The sequence below is a fragment of the Halyomorpha halys genome, unplaced genomic scaffold (genome assembly GCF_000696795.3).
Source record: "Halyomorpha halys isolate HHAL.00 unplaced genomic scaffold, Hhal_1.1 Scaffold859.1, whole genome shotgun sequence".
Classification (NCBI taxonomy): Eukaryota; Metazoa; Arthropoda; class Insecta; order Hemiptera; family Pentatomidae; genus Halyomorpha; species Halyomorpha halys.
In genome coordinates, this window is record NW_027115553.1 from 586,238 (window position 1) to 606,729 (window position 20,492).

Genomic DNA, 20,492 nt, shown 5'->3' on the forward strand with positions numbered 1-20,492 from the left:
GTTTTGACCTGGGCAGAATAGCCTGTATGAAGTGTTTGGAAAAATATTAAATAATATGTTTCATAGTGAATTAAGATTGTCCCTGAAGATGGCCGAATTGGCCGAAATGTTGTACGTGTAAAAGCAGTAAAAGTTTTGAGACTATAATTTGGATAATGTTTTGAATTATTTAGTAAATAATAAAATATTTTAATGATAAAAATGATAATTTTAAGGCTTTACCTATGCATTTCTTTTTGTATTTTTGTAAATGAATTTGGATGTTTCTGAGATTATGTGTTTTGTTTTTTTAAATAATATAGGCAATTTTCCATAGCAAAAACAGTATTGCTAATTTCAAGATAATTAAGCCAGAAATATTTTATTAATATAAAATTATTCGAAATAAAACATTGAAATAAGTAGGCTAATAAACCACCTAGGAAAGAGAAAAAAGTAGGCCATTATAATTAAATCGTAATCATTTATGATTTAATTTCCTTCGAATAAGAAAACTACATAATAAAGAATTCCTAACGTTATTTGCGTAAAACTGTATAATCCTATCATACCTCAGATTTCACATGTGTAGATAACACACTGAAAATCCATTTGTGCATTCACATTTCTATTGCACCATTCCTGTTCAAAAGCGCAAAAAAACATTGACATGTGTAGATTCACGTAAATATTTATAATATTATAATATCTTAGCTCTCACATGTGATTAAGATTTATGTCTGTCACCTTTTTTTCATCCCATATTTGTCGCTCAACAGGGCAGAGAAACTTTAGTATATTCAGATAAACGCAAAATTTTATACATTTATCATACTTCAGATTTTACATGTGTAGCCAACGCACTGAAAAATTCATCTAGATTCATTTTTAAAAATATGGATCTATTTTTACAGCGCAAAAATATTTAGCATACACAGATGTTTTCCAAGAGGCAAAACATATCTATGTGCCACAGAGTTGATATATTTTCTAGGACAAGTGCTGTGATCCTATTCATTACTGTACGGTTTGTTTAAGTAGTTTTCTTAAAGAAAAGTGGCAAGAAACACTTCAGTTCCAGTTTGTTATTCGTTTCTACTAAAAGCTGAAATATCTCAAAATAGCATTCCTTAAACGTAAAAGTACAAAGGTTTATTAAAAATTTGTCTAGCGGGGTTCTTCAAATAATTTTGTTGGCATTATAGTTTAAAGAATATTTTATACTCAACCCGTAGTTGAGTATAAATGATTCAGAGAAACTTAAATTGCCTCGGACTTGGTAGGACTTATCCGTTACGACAAGGCGCTCGAAAGGACATAAGATTCGGATCATCATCTAGAACATTGAATGGAAAGGAGGTGAAATTGGTAGAGGAGATAAGTCCTATAAGATAACTAGTCATTAGTGAAATGAGGAAAAAAGGCCATGTAGAAGTTTATTTGGTAGTCATTAGTGAAATGAGGAAAAAAAGGCCATATAGAAGTTTATTTGGATGAACATCATGTCCTCATTTATTCTGGTGTTCCCGCAGGTATGAGGTCGAAGGATAAATGATTATGAGGGACAGCCTCTTTGCAAAAGTAGAAAGTTGGGATCCAGTTTTTCCTAGAATAATTACGGCAAATCTGGAATTATCTATAAGAAAAGTGGCCATTATTCAGGTGTATGCCCCCACCTTATTGCTTTGGATAAATTAATAGTAAGGATTAATGGAAGATGATCTGATACCTTTGCTATTGAGAAAGGAGTAAAGCAAGGAGATAGTTTGGAGGGGGCTCCTGTTCATCATTTATATGGATGAAATCCTGAAAATATGCAAACGGAGGACAACCCGCACTACTATTGGCAAATGGACTATAAGGACAATACTGGCCCAGGTAATGGTATTTGTGGATGACATTGTCCTTATAGCAGTTGTCAGGAAAAGCAAAATAATGCATATAGACTGGGAACAGGAAAACATTGAAATACTTTGCAAGGGTGAACCAATAGAAATAGAGGACAAATACACTTACCTAGCAACAGTGATCAACAGGAATGGAAAGATAGACCAAGAGATATCTAATAAGATAAAGAAGACAAATGCAATATACTACCAGCTTTGCAACACAGTTATACGGAAGAGAGAGATAGAGAAGAATGTTAAAGTACATATCTCCAAGGCTGTATACCTATCTACCCTCCTTTACGAAAGTGAAAGCTGGGTACAACTAGATAAGCACCTATGCAAAGTTACTGCAATTAAAATGAGATACTTAAGCAGAGTGGCAGGCCGAAGTAGGAGGTATCGCATACGGAATGAGAGGACAGGATGGATGGTGGAACTGTCTCTAAAAAGGATACCATTGAAAAGAGACAACTGAGGTGGTTTGGACATATTGACAGAAAATATTTTGAGACCAGACCAACAGGAAAACGCCCAAGAGGGAGACCCAGAATATTTCTTAATTGCTCACGCATAGGTTTTCAGATATCAGCCTCAGTACTAACAAAACTCACATAGGTACTCTCCCAAATAATCCTCCTGGTTCAAGAGTTGTAATAGAAAAGGGTAATGTTTACGATAATTCCTGTCAGGCAGTTCAAACAATCTTTATATTTTTCCATAGACTTTATTATATATTTATTTCCCTTTTTTTTTTGTACTGGCACTTTATACCATATATAATTTAAAATATTCTTTTATTTTGAATTTGTTGAAGTTTATCAGAACTGAATAATTATGAGACCATTGTCAACTTTGTTTTTCGTTTATAACTTTTTTCACTTTGTGATAAAATGCTACACTTTTTTTTTTGAGAGGCGAAAAATAAGAGGGAGAGCGAGAAGTATCACTGACAAAACGATCCCCCGAAACGACAAAGTCAGGAAATATACGTGTGAGTGACAGGGGGGGTTCAGGAAATGGACTGCACAACTTCCAAAGGCAATGTCAGCTTCTCAACCAGTTATATCGGAGGAAAAACTAAGTCAAAGAGTTCTCTGACGTACTTCGAGAGTTAGAGAGCGCTCTACTTCGGAAGAGGGAGTTGATTGTTTTTAAATTATGAAAAAGAGAAAACATAAATATAAATAATGAAAAAATATATATAATTTGCATATTTATTGAACACAGGTGAAATGTTTCTAAGCAATTTTATTTCATGCTTAAAGAGCGAACATCTATCTTTGGCCATTTAAAATCCGTTCTACCAATAATTACATTTTTCACATAGATTCATTAAAGAGTAATGGAGTTTAAAAACCAAATGGAATAACTATTTAAAAATAAATTAGGCTACAAGATGTATAGGCATGGGAAATAAGTACACTTGAATAAAAATTCTCGAGTTCAATAAAACATAAAATTGAAAATACAATATTCAGATCAAATTAAATTAATTTTTATGAAAAATAGAGGTTCCAAGTTTATTTAGTTAACAATCAATTAGTTTTGTATTATACTTGATGTTAATTAATTGATTGCTAAAAATAAGACGAAAAAAAATAGTTCAAATACCATGTTTTTCATAGTCGAGATATCAGAGATGTGCTAAGATTTCATTCGTTCATTCAATTAATTAAATGAACGGATTTTTTGGTATTAAAAACAAAATGAGTGTCATCAGTGATTTAGTAATTTTCTTGCACAATTACTCCTTCATTTAATTAAATTAACTAAATTAAAAAAGAAAGGTGTGCGATACTGTGGAAGAGGAAGAGATAGTCTATTTTATTAAATAAAGCAGTCTAAAATGTGTCTCTGATAAGTTTTCCTCTAAAATATTCAAATATCAAAATAATCTAGAACATGAATAAAGCCATACTATTATGTAATTTTTTTTCTTTTTCCTATTTTTATTTCTTAAAGCCTATTGCATAAACCTTCATATATGCAATAAAGTCCAAACAATATTTATTATTCCAATCCAAAATATTGTTCACATTAATAAAGTAATTATACATGTTCTAGTAGTATTAGTATCGGCATTAGTACAATATTTTATCATAATTAGTTTTATATATATATCAGAAAGAAAACAGAAATCAAAAATTATAATGAAAATAAAAAGTAAAGGGCAAAAAAGTACAAAAGAAATATATAGAAATTTATAAATCACAAGATATTTTAAGCTACTAAGATATGACAGTGAAGTAAAAAAAATAAAAAAATACTAACAATGTTGAAGTATTTTGCTATCATTAAATTTTATTGCTCTGGGTTAATAATTTCCAGAAATGGAAAGAAGATTATATAATTTTAGGACTGTAACAAGCTGATTAAATTTAATTATTAATATATAATTATATCATAATTACACTAGTTAATTATATAGATAATTAAATTGAATTCAGTTTGTAAATAATTATAATTCATTCAGTTCTAATTAAACCATATGGTCCTAAAATTATAGGAATTTATATCTAATTTCGAAACTTATTACGCCAGAGCGAAATAATAAAGGCGTTCATTAATTACCTGCAAGCTCACGCAGTTCATTCTTAGCAGCTGATTCATGACCTTGTTAATTATTTAGCACAATGAGGACCTTCATATTTATTACCTTACTCGAGAGACTTAGTTCATGTGCTCGGTCGGATGATGCCGTTTGCCCTATTTAGTAATGGCTGGGTAGTAATTACTGAATACCTTCAATGGTTTTCATTTCATCTTTGTATGATTTTGTTTGTGATTTGTGATTTTTAAATTTAAAAATTATTATTGAACTTCGGTCAGAATGTTTAGCCACTACAAGGATTTATTCAAAACACTTAAATTTATTATTCGTTTATTAAACAGTATTTTGCCAATACAGAATTCGAGTTTTTAACGGAAAACACATTTTGAGGTCCTCTGAGTCCAAATAAGCAAACCTTAAATGTGAATAGCATATCTCAAAAACGAAAAGTCATCAAAAACTGAAATTACATATTTAAGGCCTGGGATGTTCCACTCCCAGTTAACGAAAGGTAAAGGAGCAGTAATTTATAGCTAGGATATCCTGATTTAAATTATATATTTATCAATTCTATTATTGACATTACTTCTATTTAATTTATTTTTTCTCTCTTCGTCCTATTTTCAAATTAACTTGTTGTTTTATGTTATTCCCATTAGAGGTTTGTTATGTTAGGTTTATGAATGTCGTTATTTTTCTTATTAATCTTACTTTTCTCTCTTATTAATAATTATTATTTTTATCTATTTATTTATCTAATTTTTTAAAATTTATAATGTTGTATATAGCATTAGAGGTGTCTTTTACATGAGATTATCCCCCCATCATTAATTCTTTAAAAAAAATGTAACTTTAACTTTAATGTACGTAACTTTAAATTAACCATGTAAGGCCCATCAGGCCGATCTGGTATTAAATAAACAATAATTAATAAATAAATGCCAGGGATGTGACACCTTTTTATCGATAAAATATACTAAGCTGTTTCTGTATGCCACTAAATTGAATACACTTTTCACATTTTTTTCGATTTTTACGAAAAATGTACAACGATTTTGATTAAACTTGGAATATCAAAGTATAATTTAATGGTCTTCAATATCAGCTAAGTTTAATTCTCATTGAAATATTCTTATAGAGCTACCGAAATTTATTTATAAATGCTGAATTTTGTGTTTGAAAACATAGTTTTCAATTCTTAGACACATTTCCAAAAATAAGAGATGTAATGTAGAAGTGTTGCGTATTAATGGAAAGCTAAAGATTTTTAAATATATTTTATTTAACATAAAAAGTCAAAAAGGTAGAGTTGAAAAAAGTTCATTCTAAAACGAGTTAGATTGGAGGGTCTTGCACGGTTTTCCATTTCGATAGATAGTCAGATACTTTTTTCATATTGACATAATTATTAAATAAAAAACTTTTTAAATTTCTCTTAACCTTAACTTGAGGCATTCAGTTGACAGGATAGATAACTTCATAATATCATTTTTAATATTTTCAATATTGATTCAATAATAATTTAGTATTGAATATATTGTTAATAGCACAATCTAAGTTTTTCCTAACTTTGGAGTCTTTATATTCATGCCATATTTTTACAAAAAAAAATGTTTGGTAATGAAAAATATTAGTAAAAATAATTTTCTGAAAACTCTTTTTCAACTAATTTTTTTTTTTAAATTTCTACATCGAAAATATTTGTATGTAATTGTATTTGATGTTTGAACACTTTAATTCTTAAATATGTAATTATTTTCAATTTAAAATGTGATAGTATGGTTGGAAAATTTATTTTTTTAACAAAATATTTCTAATTTTACAAAAATTTATAACTTTCAAAAAGATAAAAAAAAGGCTCTTAAACTATTTTTTTTAAATTTTACTCAAAAATGATTGGAATAAAAATTCAGATAATAATTTTAAATTTACTTCACCATAGTTAAAAGTTTCTAGTTCCCAGAAATATTTTAGTGCATAAGTATTTATATTATTTTTTATAATGAAATTCGAAGATAAATTACACATATTAGGTGTTATTCAAACCTTCAAAGAAGTGCCTCTCCATGGAAAAAATATATTTTTAACATAATCATATTGTGTCATTTTGCTTTCCGTGTGCCCTAAATTATAAAAAAAAATAAACTATTACGCAACAATTTGAAAGTTTTTTTAAAACCCTAATATTAATAAATCCTTACCTCATATGGAATCAAATGCATTCGGCTTTGAATCGTACATTTAAAATTTCAATAACCCATTGTCAAAGTAAGGAAATACATTGGCGCAGATTTAGATAAGAATTCACAGATTTTTCAGCTAAAAGTTTTATAAAAACCATACTGGCATATGTCCTATTATTTTTTTTTTGCACATTTAATAATAATATTCAATGTAAAAGAAATAAACAAAAATAATAACGAAATGAAGAGGAATATGTTGGTTGAAAATATATTGTAGTAAAGAACAAAAGCTGAACAATTATCCACCTATGGATTGTTTTCCTGGGAGGAAAACTCTTCTAACAGCAACAAAAGATGTTGTAACAGGAGTTAATTAGGTTGTCGCTGCTTCTCGATGCACCCTCAAGCGGGCTTTCCAACCTGAAACTTTTCCTAACAAGTTTAACAATTTTAGCATTTTATACGTTTATAAATATTTTTTTTTAATGTTATTTTTAATATTGAATTTATTAGCATAGGAATTACAATTCGTTTATAAATCTTATTTTTTTTAAATTTTATTTTTAATATTGAATTTATTAACATAGGATCAAAAATTCGTTCCGAGGGAAAAAACATCATTTTATTTTTTCAATAATTTAATATTGGAATTAAATCCTTTAATAAAGGACCCGAGTTCGAATCCGGCTGGGCAGAAAATTGTTTTCTGTTACACTAGGGGTATTCATGATGTTTAGTTTAACATGTTAAAGTGTGTTAAATGAAAAACTCCTCGAAATATTTCCTTCATTTACCATGTTAAAACTATATAACATTCAACATGGTTGAGAGTCTGTTATTAGGTCTGTTAAATGGAGAATGATGCTATATGTTATATAGTTTTAACAAGGTAAAAGAAGGAAATATTTCTCCATTTAACATGAGTTTTCTATTTAACATGTTAAACTAAAGATCATGAATACCCCTACTGTAACCGTTAGTCACCTCCTGGGGGTTCTGGAGCCATCCAGCCTCTTAAATTGGGTAAAATTCTGGTGGTCAAGCGTGATTCTGACCAAATCACCTCCTTGCACAACCGTTGGTCTAGTAACAGTACTTCTTTACAAAGTACTGAACCCCTGACTCTTCATGGGTTGTAGCAGTACAGATATTAAGTTAAATGACATCATCAGAAATGCTATTCCTCAAACCAATAATCATTAAACTTGCGTTTAAAAGAAATATATGATTTTATGCCACTGTTTAAGTAAAAAATGTTTGATTTTAAGTTAATATGTACACGTAACGTATCATGTACCCTTTTATTTTAGGTTTTTTTTTATTTCTTTACCTTACTTAATAGGCACTCTTCCCCTACAGGTTAGGGTAAAGTAGCCACTTTAACACACGAAATAAACTAACATAAAACTAATTGCATTTAATTGAAATGAGACTAAAAATTACTATGTTAGATTCATCACTGGAGACCCCATGTTCTCTCATGTTTTTGCTGGTATTCTGGTAGCTTCATCGTGCTATCCGATCTCAATATCTTCTTAATGCCTTTCAGGTTCAAACCCTTTGAAAATATAAAATAAAAAACAGCCTATCTTGTTTGGCTTATCTATCCTGATTTCCTTTCTTTCAGAACCTGATCCCAACCAACTACTTAGTACAACTCCACTGTTTCATTGCATAGCAATTATTTTTGTTACGTTCTCCAAAAATGTCTCCCCAATTACCCCGTTATATCCTCCCTGCAGTTCCAATACCATTTATCCTGCATCTTTTTTGTCACCAATATATTTAAATAGTACATTTTAATAAAAAATAATTGTTCATTTACTTAGTTATATGTTTATATATTTATTTACGCACTATTGAAAAATATCTTTTTGGCAGATGAATGCTCATATGATTCTGAGGCCTATGATATATATTTTTCCATTAATTTCATGATCAAATTATATCAACCTTCAAGTAACTCGCATTTTATCTAATACTGGTTTATCATTGTTTTTCTTAGTTATACTGTTGAAGTATGAGTCACTTGTTGCTTATGAACTTGAAATATCCTTGCAGATGATCCGCTGTCACCTCACCTTCAGACTGTCCATCACTCACATCATTTGTCGAAAGATCTGCGGAGATTCTGTTGATGATATCCTTTATCCAAACCTAAATGCAGGGATGCATTTATTTCCTTCAAAGCATCTTAGAATTTTCATTTTTTTTTCATTTATATTTATAATGCAATAGATATTATAAATTCTCCTTATTCTTTTTATAATCGATTGATAAAATCATGGGCAATGTCGCTCTGTTTATCTTTCTCTCTCTATCGATGAAATGAAGATCAATGGAGTACAACCTTAAAACAATTTTGTCAAGGAAGGGGGTAGTCATGGTGACAGACCCTCGAAATCCGCTTGGTGTTTTGGGAGTTTCACCTTTTCCCCCACAGCCACACATTTCTTTTCGAGGTTTCCGCACCTCTACAGTTCCCCCTAGTGGAGTTAGTATTAAATAAATGCATTTATGGAGTCTCAACTTTAGTCTTTCACTACCGGCCTTATTTTCGCAGTTTTTTCATGTTTTCCACACCTCTAGAACTCCTCATAATTTAGTTGGTTAGTTGAAAATTATAATGTGAATTAAGGTGGTTTTAGAGAATTCCTTTTACAGGATACAAACTATTCTTACCACCCCACCTTTTTTTCTCGGTCTTTAAATACTGAATAATTTTCCATTTATATTCAAAACAAAAATATGGGAAAAATAATACCTTAACGATGGAACTCTACTGCTCATTTTTTAAAAATTGATTAATTATGTACTGCAACAGTTTGTTTCCACGTTTCTTAATATAATATAATAATATTCCCAGTAATAAGGATAATATTGATTTGACTGTATAGTCTTTAAGAGGATTCCTTTACGATATATTTTTTCAATAACAAAGTTAAAATTGGACCATATTGAACCGTATATTGGTCTTCATTGTAGGGTTGTTAAGCTGGAATTTTGCGATAGCTTGCAAGATGGAACTGAGTTCTACTGCATTATCCACGGAAGAGCATAGGATTCCATTCCAATATTGGATTGCCTTGTATGATGAGATTATGGCCATGGATACAGGACGGTCCATTGTTGACCTAACTGCGACAATTAATCATCGAATCAATAGGCCACTTCCAACCTGATAACAGCTGCAAAATGGGCCAACGCTCTTCCAACTGATCCACCGAGAGATTAGGCTCCATGGCAAATACAAATTTCGATTTTACAATAATATTCCATCAGCTGAGTTCTCAAACCTGCAAATCGGCCAGTGCTCTTGGGGCAAATATATACAGGATACCTAAATATGAGAAATTTCATCAGTTTTTCAATAGAGTCTAATAAAATCAAAAATAGGAAATAAATGTTTTCACTAATTGTAATTACATTAAAAAAATATATTTGAACGCTCTTCAGCATGATCGGAATAGATTATTTGCTTTATACTTCCGTTCTCTAAACTTGTAAAAAATATAACAATCTATTATTCAGGTTGATATAAATAGATAAAAGAAAATAAAGAAAGACATAGATATACAAAAATAAACATCCTTAAGATCTCACAGTATTAAATGAAATTACTAAATTTAATTTCTTAAGACAAAATTCTGACCATAGAATAAAAAAAAAAAAAAATAACTTGTTTATTGTTGGCCGCAGATTCAATGTGAAAGTAAGATGGTTGATTGTGCGGTCAGTTACGTAATAATTAACAAAATAAAGTAAAAATTATTTTATTTGAACCAACGTTCTGCCTAAATTTCAGACCTTCGTCAAGCATGGCAAGAAATCACGAGGTAACAACCGTAATATAGTAAAAAACAAACAACTACACCTAGGAATTAATAAGATAACAAATAATACTAAAAGAAGATAAAATATAATATAGCAAAGATATGAATTAATAAAAAAGATAAATTTTTGACTTATATAACTTTAAATATTGTAACTATTTCTTTTATTATAGGTTCTAATTCTTTTTTAATTTCATTTATTTCCAAATATTGGAAATTATAACACTGAATTACACCTTTAATGTGGTTTAATGTGTTACGGGCTGTTATCTCAACAAAATATTAACCTCCAAAATACTAAGCAATAAGAGTTTCTTTGATTGTTGCCAATTCAAAGTTTCCATTAATAGGGAACTATCACTCAATTTATTTATATTTGTACCACTTCTACTACGTTTTGGATTCCTTTATGTATGAAAACAAAAGATTTTTTTTTAATTCTCTTGATACCAAGCCAACAGGTTATTAAGTATGTAGGTGCAATATTTTCTGTTCTTTGGAGACTGATTTTGTTTAGTGGAAATTTAAATTCGGCTTTTAACCCTCTCTTTTTTTTAGGGTTAGATAGGCCGAACATCCCGAGGCTCTCCCATATTTATAATTTGTTTTAGGTAAAAAAATAAACAAAAATCGGAAGACCATACTACCTAGATGATCATCATCACTTGTCAAATCTTGATATGCTAGAAACTCATTCATAAACTCAAAAGTGTGGCCAGAACGAGGCTAGAGAGACTGAAGATTCTGGATCGCCTTAAAGTATGATCAATATGTGGTAGTAAATGGCTTGCTGGTGTCCAGAGACACATAGACCCAAATTTCCAATACTTGTATTCACGTTACGTCTCTGAGTCGCAGTGTTAGGACTTAAGTTAGGAGGACTTAAGTTATCGTCAACTAAAAATTGAAATGGATGAGACAAATCTTGTCTCATTGGTTGGCTGTAATTTTCTTAGATTAACCTGAATTTAAAGAGTAAGCTCTTTGCATTTTTTCAATTACTTTTAAGAAAAATTTAATTATTTTATTTTTCTTAATAACTTTTTTATACCAATTATACGACGCATATGACTAGTCACTATATTTCTCAGTTGACTAATATTTCCTACACTTTAGACCGTTAAGTACCTTGATAACAATATTTAATAATCATATTAAGCTATAATGTTGTGTTGCAGAGATATTTGTCGCGATGGCGGGACTCGATGTCCGGTGGTAGCGGGGGCCCATGTGGGACCCGCGGGGTCTGCTCCGAGATGGATCTTTCACGAAGGCCCCCAGCGATGCGAAGGCCCAACCGGCCCAAGCCAGTCCCCGCTCACAGTCATCTGGGCCACTCATTCTCCTTGGTTTTCGACCCGGCCGGTAGGCTCTGCTACTACTGGTCCATGGTCGTTTCCATCGCCTTCTTGTACAACTTCTGGGTTATTATCTACAGGTTCGCCTTCCAAGAAATCAACCGTGAGTATATCTTTAATATATGTTAGACTGAACGGCTGGTTAGAGGGCTGGATAAGAGATTGATATGTTTATTACATTTGTCTGTATGGTTTCCAGAAGGCTCTCATGTATATTAATGATAGTACTAGAGTAATTTTTTTTTCGAATCTATTATGATCTTTTTGCTAATGGTACGCAGAGACTTACGGTCCTTCAGGGGATGTAAGCCACCTCGCAAAAAGTACTAAACTGTCGCCCATCGGACTAGAATCTTTTATTTCAAGTCTTAAGCCGTCTACACATGGAGTTACTAAAAGAAACTGGCCACCGGCTCTAATCACACAACTCTCCATGGTAAGGAAAATTGAATGTGATTGAGCTGAGCCATACAAATAGAGCTGCAGACTAATTAAACCGTCAGTGATGAATAAGCAATCATTAGCTGGCAACTCAACATGTTCAGTCACTTGTATATACAGTTTCTCTTTCCTAGTGTTTTCTATTAAATTATCTGTTTAGACAGTTGAAAGAAAAAAAAATTATAATGATTTACCGTCACTGTGAGGGTAGTAATTTAATCACGACCCAGTTAAGACATCTTGGAGGAGCTCCGTGTGTTGACGGCCTAAATTCTAAAGTTTATTGTATACTAACAAATAAAGAATTTAATGTTAATTTCCATCAGTTATGCATTTTTATCCTCTTTATATAATCAAAAAATATGAAGCATCCGGCACTGTTTGGATTCACTTTCGATAGATTTGAAAAATCCTAAAAAATTTAAAACAAATTGCAATACCTCAAAAATTTGCAAATTTTGCAAGAATCAAGGATGGATTTGGACTCCTTTGCTTGTCGTGGCTCATCATAAAGGCTGTGAGACAAAAAAGAAAAACGTTTGATTTTTGTATATGAATTTAAATTAGACATTAACTGAAAGAAAAATTCGGATAAATCCAAATTGGGTTTTTTTTTCAAAGATGTATAATTTCAAAATATGTTGATATATTTTGTATCTTTATGAATCGTGTAGTTCTTTTTTAGTCAAATGTACCTAATTACATTTAACATAAGTTCTGAAATTAAATATTTGTCCACTTCCTGAGGCCTATAATTTATCGACAGCTCAATTTTAAAATTTACGGATTAAGCACTGAAAAAAAATCATTTCTTGTTCAAAATAAACAGACAAATAATGTTATTAAAGATACCATTTAAACATATAGGTTGCATAATGCTATAACGCTAAAAGAATGAGAATAGGATATCCTATATAGGATGGCCTCATATTTTTTTTTTAGCTTCCACTACAGGAATGGAAGGGACTAGAACATTCTTCACCTAGACTCTGCATGTTTGGTTTAAACATTTATATAGGTTGCCGTGTAATCGAAATCACTTTCACTCGTCCAAAGCATTGTTGTTTCAAATTTGGATTTAACACTAGAATTGTATCGTTAAGTAGAATTTAGTTCTTGTGAAATTTAAACTTTTGTCATTACCATCTCTCGAGTGTGGAAGAGTTTTGCTCCCACCCCAATTATCAGTGATGGCAAATCTTCAGTAAAGTTAAGTTCAACGATATCAGAAAAGCCTCAGTGGACAATATTCATTCCCATTACGATGTACTTGCCAGAAGAAAAAAAAACTGAACGTTATCAATAAAACGTAATGCTATATAGCACTTTCTTATCACAAAACAATTCGAAAGACGATTGATTTCTAGGCTCAATGGATTTCCTTAGGAAGAACGAGATTCGAAATAAAATTCCAAGAAAAGAAACAGGACAGGAGCCGCTGATAAAAGAAATTCATAGAAAAGAATTAACATGGTTCGGTCATGTGCAATCAATGCCGATCAATGAACGCAGAAAAAAATATAGGAAGTCTGAAGAAAACCTACCACGCTGACGACCAAGGAATAATAGGAAGGGCCTCATATCAGATCAAGGAACAGAAGAACCACTGTAGGCGATGTCAAGAAGTTGGCAACGGATAGAGAAGAGTTTAAGATGTGCACATAGGCTGCCCCGAACACCGTAAGGTATATGGGTTGGTTAACAAAGGAGACTACCCACCATATAAGGCCAACCTGTCCCATTCACTTTTTTAGTTCAGTACCATAATTCTAATTCAGCCAATATCAAGTTTATAAAATTATATTATTTGAAAAAAAAAAAAAATCAATTCGGAAACAATTTTTAAATGTGCCTAGAATTAGATGCTTTCTTGTATGGGTATTCCAGCCATTTTAACAAGTTCTTTACTGCTATGTCAGTAGGATTAACCCAATGACATCAATATGTGACAGCAAAAACGATACTATAATTGGGTTAAGTTACAGAAAATGAACTATTTTTATGTTATCTGTAGGGTTATGGCATCGTTCCTTTCATGCTTTATTGGACAGAAATATTATTTCAAAACTATAAATGTATATAGTAGTATTGTGCCAATGAAAGAAATGTGTACACGGTGTTCATTATTCCCGGCAATACCATTATAATATATTATAGTTGAATAAATGTTTTGTTATATTATAAATACAAAAATTGAATATTGGGAACTTTGCAGGGGATTCGATCCTGGTGTGGTTCTGCTTGGACTACTTCGCGGACTTGCTCTATCTGGTGGACATCCTCTTCCACTTCAGGACCGGCTACCTCGAGGACGGGGTGCTCCAGACGGACTCGACTAAGCTCCGCACTCACTACATGAACTCGACCACTTTCTATATCGATTGCCTCTGCCTCCTGCCGCTCGACTTCCTTTACCTATCGATCGGCTTCAACTCGATACTCCGTTCATTCCGCCTCGTCAAGATCTACAGGTTTTGGAACTTCATGGATAGGACTGAGAGGCATACGAACTATCCCAACCTGTTCCGCTCGACCAGCCTCATACATTACCTGCTGGTTATATTTCACTGGAACGGGTGCCTGTACAGGATTATATACAAGAACAACGGTTTTGGGTCCAAAAACTGGGTGTTTGGGGATTCGGAAACGGCTGACGTAGTGAAGCAATATCTGCAGAGCTACTATTGGTGTACTCTCGCTCTGACGACAATCGGGGATCTCCCTCGGCCAAGAAGTAAAGGGGAGTACGTCTTCGTCATCCTCCAGTTGTTGTTTGGTCTCCTCCTCTTCGCAACCGTCCTTGGTCACGTCGCCAACATCGTCACCAGTGTCTCCGCTGCCCGGAAGGAGTTCCAAGGTGAGTCTAGTGCAATTTTTACTTCTGGCACAAGGATACCCCTTACTATATGAGATAATTTGAAAGTTTTTTAAAGTTCTACATTAGTATTTATGGTTTAACTTCTATCCTTCAGAAAAAAATTCTAACAATTTTTTTTTTAATTGTTATAGATCTAGAAATATTATTTTTTCGTTTTTTTTTTACATTGATTCTTACAATTATAATGCATATGTTATGTTTTTTTTTATTTCCTAACATATCTAATATTGATTCATACTAGACGGAAGGAAATTTATAAGATATAAATTACACCTAAACGCAGAAAATACTCTTTAGTGTATTTTTTACTATTTCGCTATATTGTCATTAAAAGTCTTATAAACTAAAGTCCGGTTAATATCTAAAATTTAACAAGATAATAGTATACAGCCCAGGCATTAATTCAACGGAGACAATTCCCTAGCAGGCGACAAAACAACTTCTGGTGCCGTAAAGTGGGTTATGGCGGAAATTTCATCAGGTGCACAATGAGGTGTAAATTCAGGTAGGGGGCGCTAATTGGATTACCTGATGTCACCGACCCTCCAATACATAAACTCGCTCTGGAATCGGAAAAAGTGTATTTTCCCTCCCTAGCTAGAGCATTTTAGCCGATATTTATTCAAAAAATAATTATCCTAAAATATTCAGTTTGTTACAACAAATTCATCTTTACTTTATTAATTTTATTATATTTTACATATACTTTTTCTTAATGGGGAAACAAAACAATATTATTACTTTTTTTTAAAAAGAGTTTTTTAGTTACTATTCATTTCTAAACCATTTCAGAAAATATTAAGTTCGTCAGGAAACGCTTTTATATTTCTTATTCATGATATTCTATCTTAGGTATAAATAATACTAATAGGGAAACACAAGACAACGATAGATCAATTTTTTTCTTAAATATTGTATAAATTACTTATTCCAAGTAAATTTCTCGCACATGTCAAAAAAATATTAAGTTTGTTGAGAAAAACTCATACATGTTTTATTATTGTTATATTTAAAATTTTTAAATATTTTTTTTTCTTCAGAATTTTAAAGAAAAGTTCTTCCATTTCTTGTTAATGCTATTATATTTTTAATACACTCATAGTTAATGGGGAAACTACGGGTAATATCAGATCACTTTTATTTCTACAATATATTATCAATTATTTTTCCAAAGCTATTTTTGAAATATATTCAACCATATTGTTAGTTGAGAAAAAAATCTTTCAAGTCTTATTAATTTTATTATGTAACTTTAATAAGTGACTTCGGATTGTCATTTTTTTCTAGAGGATGTTAGCAATTATTTAATCCCAAGAAATACTTTAAACGTGAGAAAAAATATAGTATGTTACCAAAAATTCTCTCATGTCTTGTTTATTTTCTTGTATTTTAAATGTTGCATATAAGCTTTGGACAATATTAGACCATTTTTATTTTGAATACATAAGTATTAAAATAAAATTTATTTTCATAAACATTTTTGGTCTATAATAACAATTGAAATGAAAAAATAACACGAGATTGATGAGATTATTTATTTATTCATTCCACCTCTACTTCTAAGGGTCATTATTTGATCAAATGACAATCACTATATTCTGTTATAGTATTTTGTAGCTTTCAAAAAAACCATCAGTTTCTCTATTTCATTTTCTTTGTCTTGAAGGACCTTTTCCAGGCTTGTTTCTATCATGAGTTGTTTTCTCAGAGAAGGAAAGAGGGGACACTCCAATAGCACATGTTTCACCGTTATTACTTGGCAGTCTACGCACGTTGGTGGTTCTAGACCACGTAATAGGTAACCGTGTGAATATTCAGTGTCCAATGCGGAGACGGCTGAAGATGACCTCTTCTCGCCTTGACTTTCTACTGGAGAGTTTCCATCGAGTGATCTCTATTTTAACATCCAAAAGCTTGGCACCGCTTGTTTTCCAATTTTGGTTCCACATTTCCTGAGCAAGAGTGAGAAACTGATGTGTCATTTATATTGATAATTTGGTTCATTTGGATTATTGTATTATTATCACTGATGAAAATATATTTATTCTTATTTTATGAACTTTTCATGCTAAGCGACTTGTTTAAATAATGATACAGTAGCGATAATTGTTGAAAACCACAATATTTTTTTTACAAATAAAAAAAATATCATTCAGAGAATTTTTTTTTTTTTTTTTTTTACAATTTGGTAATTTTTGTTTATTGTTTAAATATCAATAGTACAATCGTTTTCAGATTGTGTCAGACTCGTAAGGTTTGACGAGAAGTGATTGTAAGATTTTTTTGTGATTAATTCTTTTTAATGATCTTTTGAAATTTCACAAAAAAACAACAACAAACATATAAACGCATTTTCCACCCATAGATTTGTCTAGACATTTAGTTTGAAAACAAAAACGAATTAAAATAATAAAATTAATATTAAGTCACGTTTTTGTTAATTATTATTTTCACAGTACACCTATGTATTCTATACCATAAATCAGACTATTGGTATATCTCTCTCATGAACATCTCAGAATTAAAATCACCAATTTAGACCAAATTAAATCTTTCTAAGTTGACTAATTTATCTTTATTACCAGTCCCATTAAAATATTATTTAAATTCTGATGACCAATTAAATCGCAAGCGACAAAAAAAAAATAGAATCAACGTAAGGTAGCGGTGAAATAAACTATTATATTCCATCTTGTCCAATATTCGTCAATGAAAAAATATTCGGTCAGTATTTGATCGGTTATTGCTGATAGAAAACTTTTGCCAATGCTCTAAGTATCTTCTAGTAATATCTACGTATATTATCTAAGTATTGCTTCATTGTGACAATTTGATGTCTTGATTAAATCAGAAAAAAAAATATCTATATTAATATGATAGAGGCCCTTATCTTGTTATATAGAGTTTGGTCGATAACGAACTTATTAGATACAAGATTGTAAGAGTAAAGTGGCTCTGTAGAAAGGTAGACCATTTACTTTGGCCAGAATCCTCCTCAGTTAAGAACTGACAGAACAATCTCAGAAGTAACGAGATAGAAGCCTCGCAGAGGTTCCTAGAGCACGTAGAGGGTATTAGTGTAGCCCTGTCTGCCCGAGTGCTTCTCCAGACTGTAAACGGTCAAGGATGTCCTCAGTTGTACGCAGTTTGAACGATTTGACAGTGATTAAAAGTTTGTTACGAGGTTTAATATCAGAAGTAGATGTTAATTTAATTTAAGAGAGTGGGGTTAATATATTAGGTAGCTTTCATGAAAGATATTTCACAGTTTATTTTGTAACGCATTTTATTTTATGGATTCCTAATTATGATAATCATAAAACGTAAGAACCAAACTGAGTAATTTTTGACTTAAAAAAGGCTGAAAACAGACATAATACAGTAAACAATACTTTAATTTGTTGAAAGGAGGTTTTTAAAAATATATAATTACAATACTTTTATTAATTCAGAAAGGATATTCTTTCTCATCATTGAATTTGCAACTGACATGCATCTCGCAGGTTTAAAAACAATTAGTTGAAAACTGAGTATCGAATCGAATTGTATCGAACGAAATATCGTTTCACATCTACAAACGTATTATGCACATATCTTACTCGAAAGCAACAAAATCACTAATGAAAAGCTCATAAATTTTCACAAAACATAGATATTCCTGGAAAATAGTTGAGAACAATGTTAACTGTAATTTTTATAGATATATATTTTTTTATAATCTTAAAAAGACTTCGTTTGGATACTTTTTCTCATAGTGGTACTTTTTACCAAGTAAAAGGTGAATAAGGACTAAAATTTGTAATTATGAGACAAATATTTTTAAAAATTTTAAAATATGCAAAATAAAATCAAAAATATTGATTAAATTATGCACTTAAAAGAAAGTTGCTTTCAAATAGCTGAAAATATCGCGAAATGTTTCTAAAAAGTATCAACGAGACATAGAAAAAATATAAAGCATATAAAGCCCATTCCCAATTATGAGAAACGTGTGTGTAAAGATCAAGCTAGAAGCAATCGCAGGAATAAATCAAGTTTTCCGAGGTGTAAGCAGGCCACATGCAACTCAAGGGTCAAAGTTAGTGTGGTTGATTGATATTCAGGAGTAGAACGAGCCGTGAAGTAAGGTTTTTAATCATTGAGAAAAATATATAAACTTAAAAAGAAACAGATCGCACCAAACAATAGCGGCATAACCACAATTAAATGCAATAACGATACAGATATTAATAAATAACTCTATTCTCCTATCTTATTTCAAAAGAAACGCCTCCGAACTGCCAGTATTGCAACAACAATCTAACAATAAGCCATATTTTCCAACAATGGCCATATTTTACACCACACCTCAATACCTTAGGACTAAACCCAGATATTTCAAAAATCATCAGAGACGATGATAGAACAATAGAATTAGTATTTCAGTTTTTATAATCAAAACATCTACTGACAAAAATATAACATTGAAGGGAAGAAATAATAATAATAAATAATCAAATTTTAAAAAATAAATAAAATGAAACAAATATAAGCAAAATTAAATAAAATATTTTTTTTTATCTTTCATTTTTGTTATTTGCACCTGTAAACTACATATGTACATTTACAACCAGCAAATGGGATCTTTTATCCAGGCATAGCATGAGCTGGCATGAGGGAGATAGCACCCAGTGGTGCATCCTCCTGACGTTAACTAAATTATTTTATTATAATGTCCATTATTTATAAATGTCCATGTAGCGTGTTGTGAAACCGTCTGTAAGTCCTATGAATGTGCTCCGTTACAGTCGGAATAGCGTAGGTTGGTGTGAATGGTCTCGTTTGAAACGTAAAGTGGTGAGTTTGTTGCCAGTCTTAAAAATTTTGATTGAAAAGTTTGTATGTTCTTAATATGTGTCTTTTAACAGGTCCATAGATTTGGAAGGGGTAAGTCCATATGGGTTTTAGTTAGTAATTGTATACGTTAACTTTCTGTCTGAGCGATAATTTAGAACGCCTGTGTAGTATAGAATATAATTGTCTCAGTCGGAAATTTACCGTTTTACGTTTGTCTTGACGTATATAGTATAAATAAGATACAATGGTGTTTATGACCAATGAAGTTTGGCGCCACTAAACAAAAACAAACCATTCGTAAGGATTAATTTTTAATATCTGCAATAGTAATTGAATTCTAAATTTTACTTTACGAAGCTGAAATGAATCCGCTATCGTCAGTATAAAGATTTCATGAAAACGATTACGGACACCTACATAAGTAAGTATGCAAACTTTGTGTATGAACGACCCCGAAGCTATCTAGGACAATTTTTAGTAGGAAGTTCACACTCAAAGAAACAATATCTTATAAATGGTACCTTCATTTTGTTTTAAGAAAATT

At 31.2% G+C, this 20,492-nt stretch overlaps 1 protein-coding gene across 4 annotated transcripts in view; it reads left to right on the forward strand.

Moving 5' to 3' along the window:
• The window catches only part of LOC106686667 (cyclic nucleotide-gated channel alpha-3), a 358,981-nt gene that overhangs the window by 163,314 nt on the left and 175,175 nt on the right, over positions 1-20,492 (forward strand). For all 4 annotated transcript variants that reach the window (XM_067052577.1, XM_067052578.1, XM_067052579.1 and 1 more), the window contains exons 4-5: positions 11,614-11,896; positions 14,450-15,091. In XM_067052577.1, coding sequence (XP_066908678.1) covers positions 11,614-11,896; positions 14,450-15,091 — 925 coding nt within the window. The remainder of the gene's footprint in view (positions 1-11,613; positions 11,897-14,449; positions 15,092-20,492) is intronic.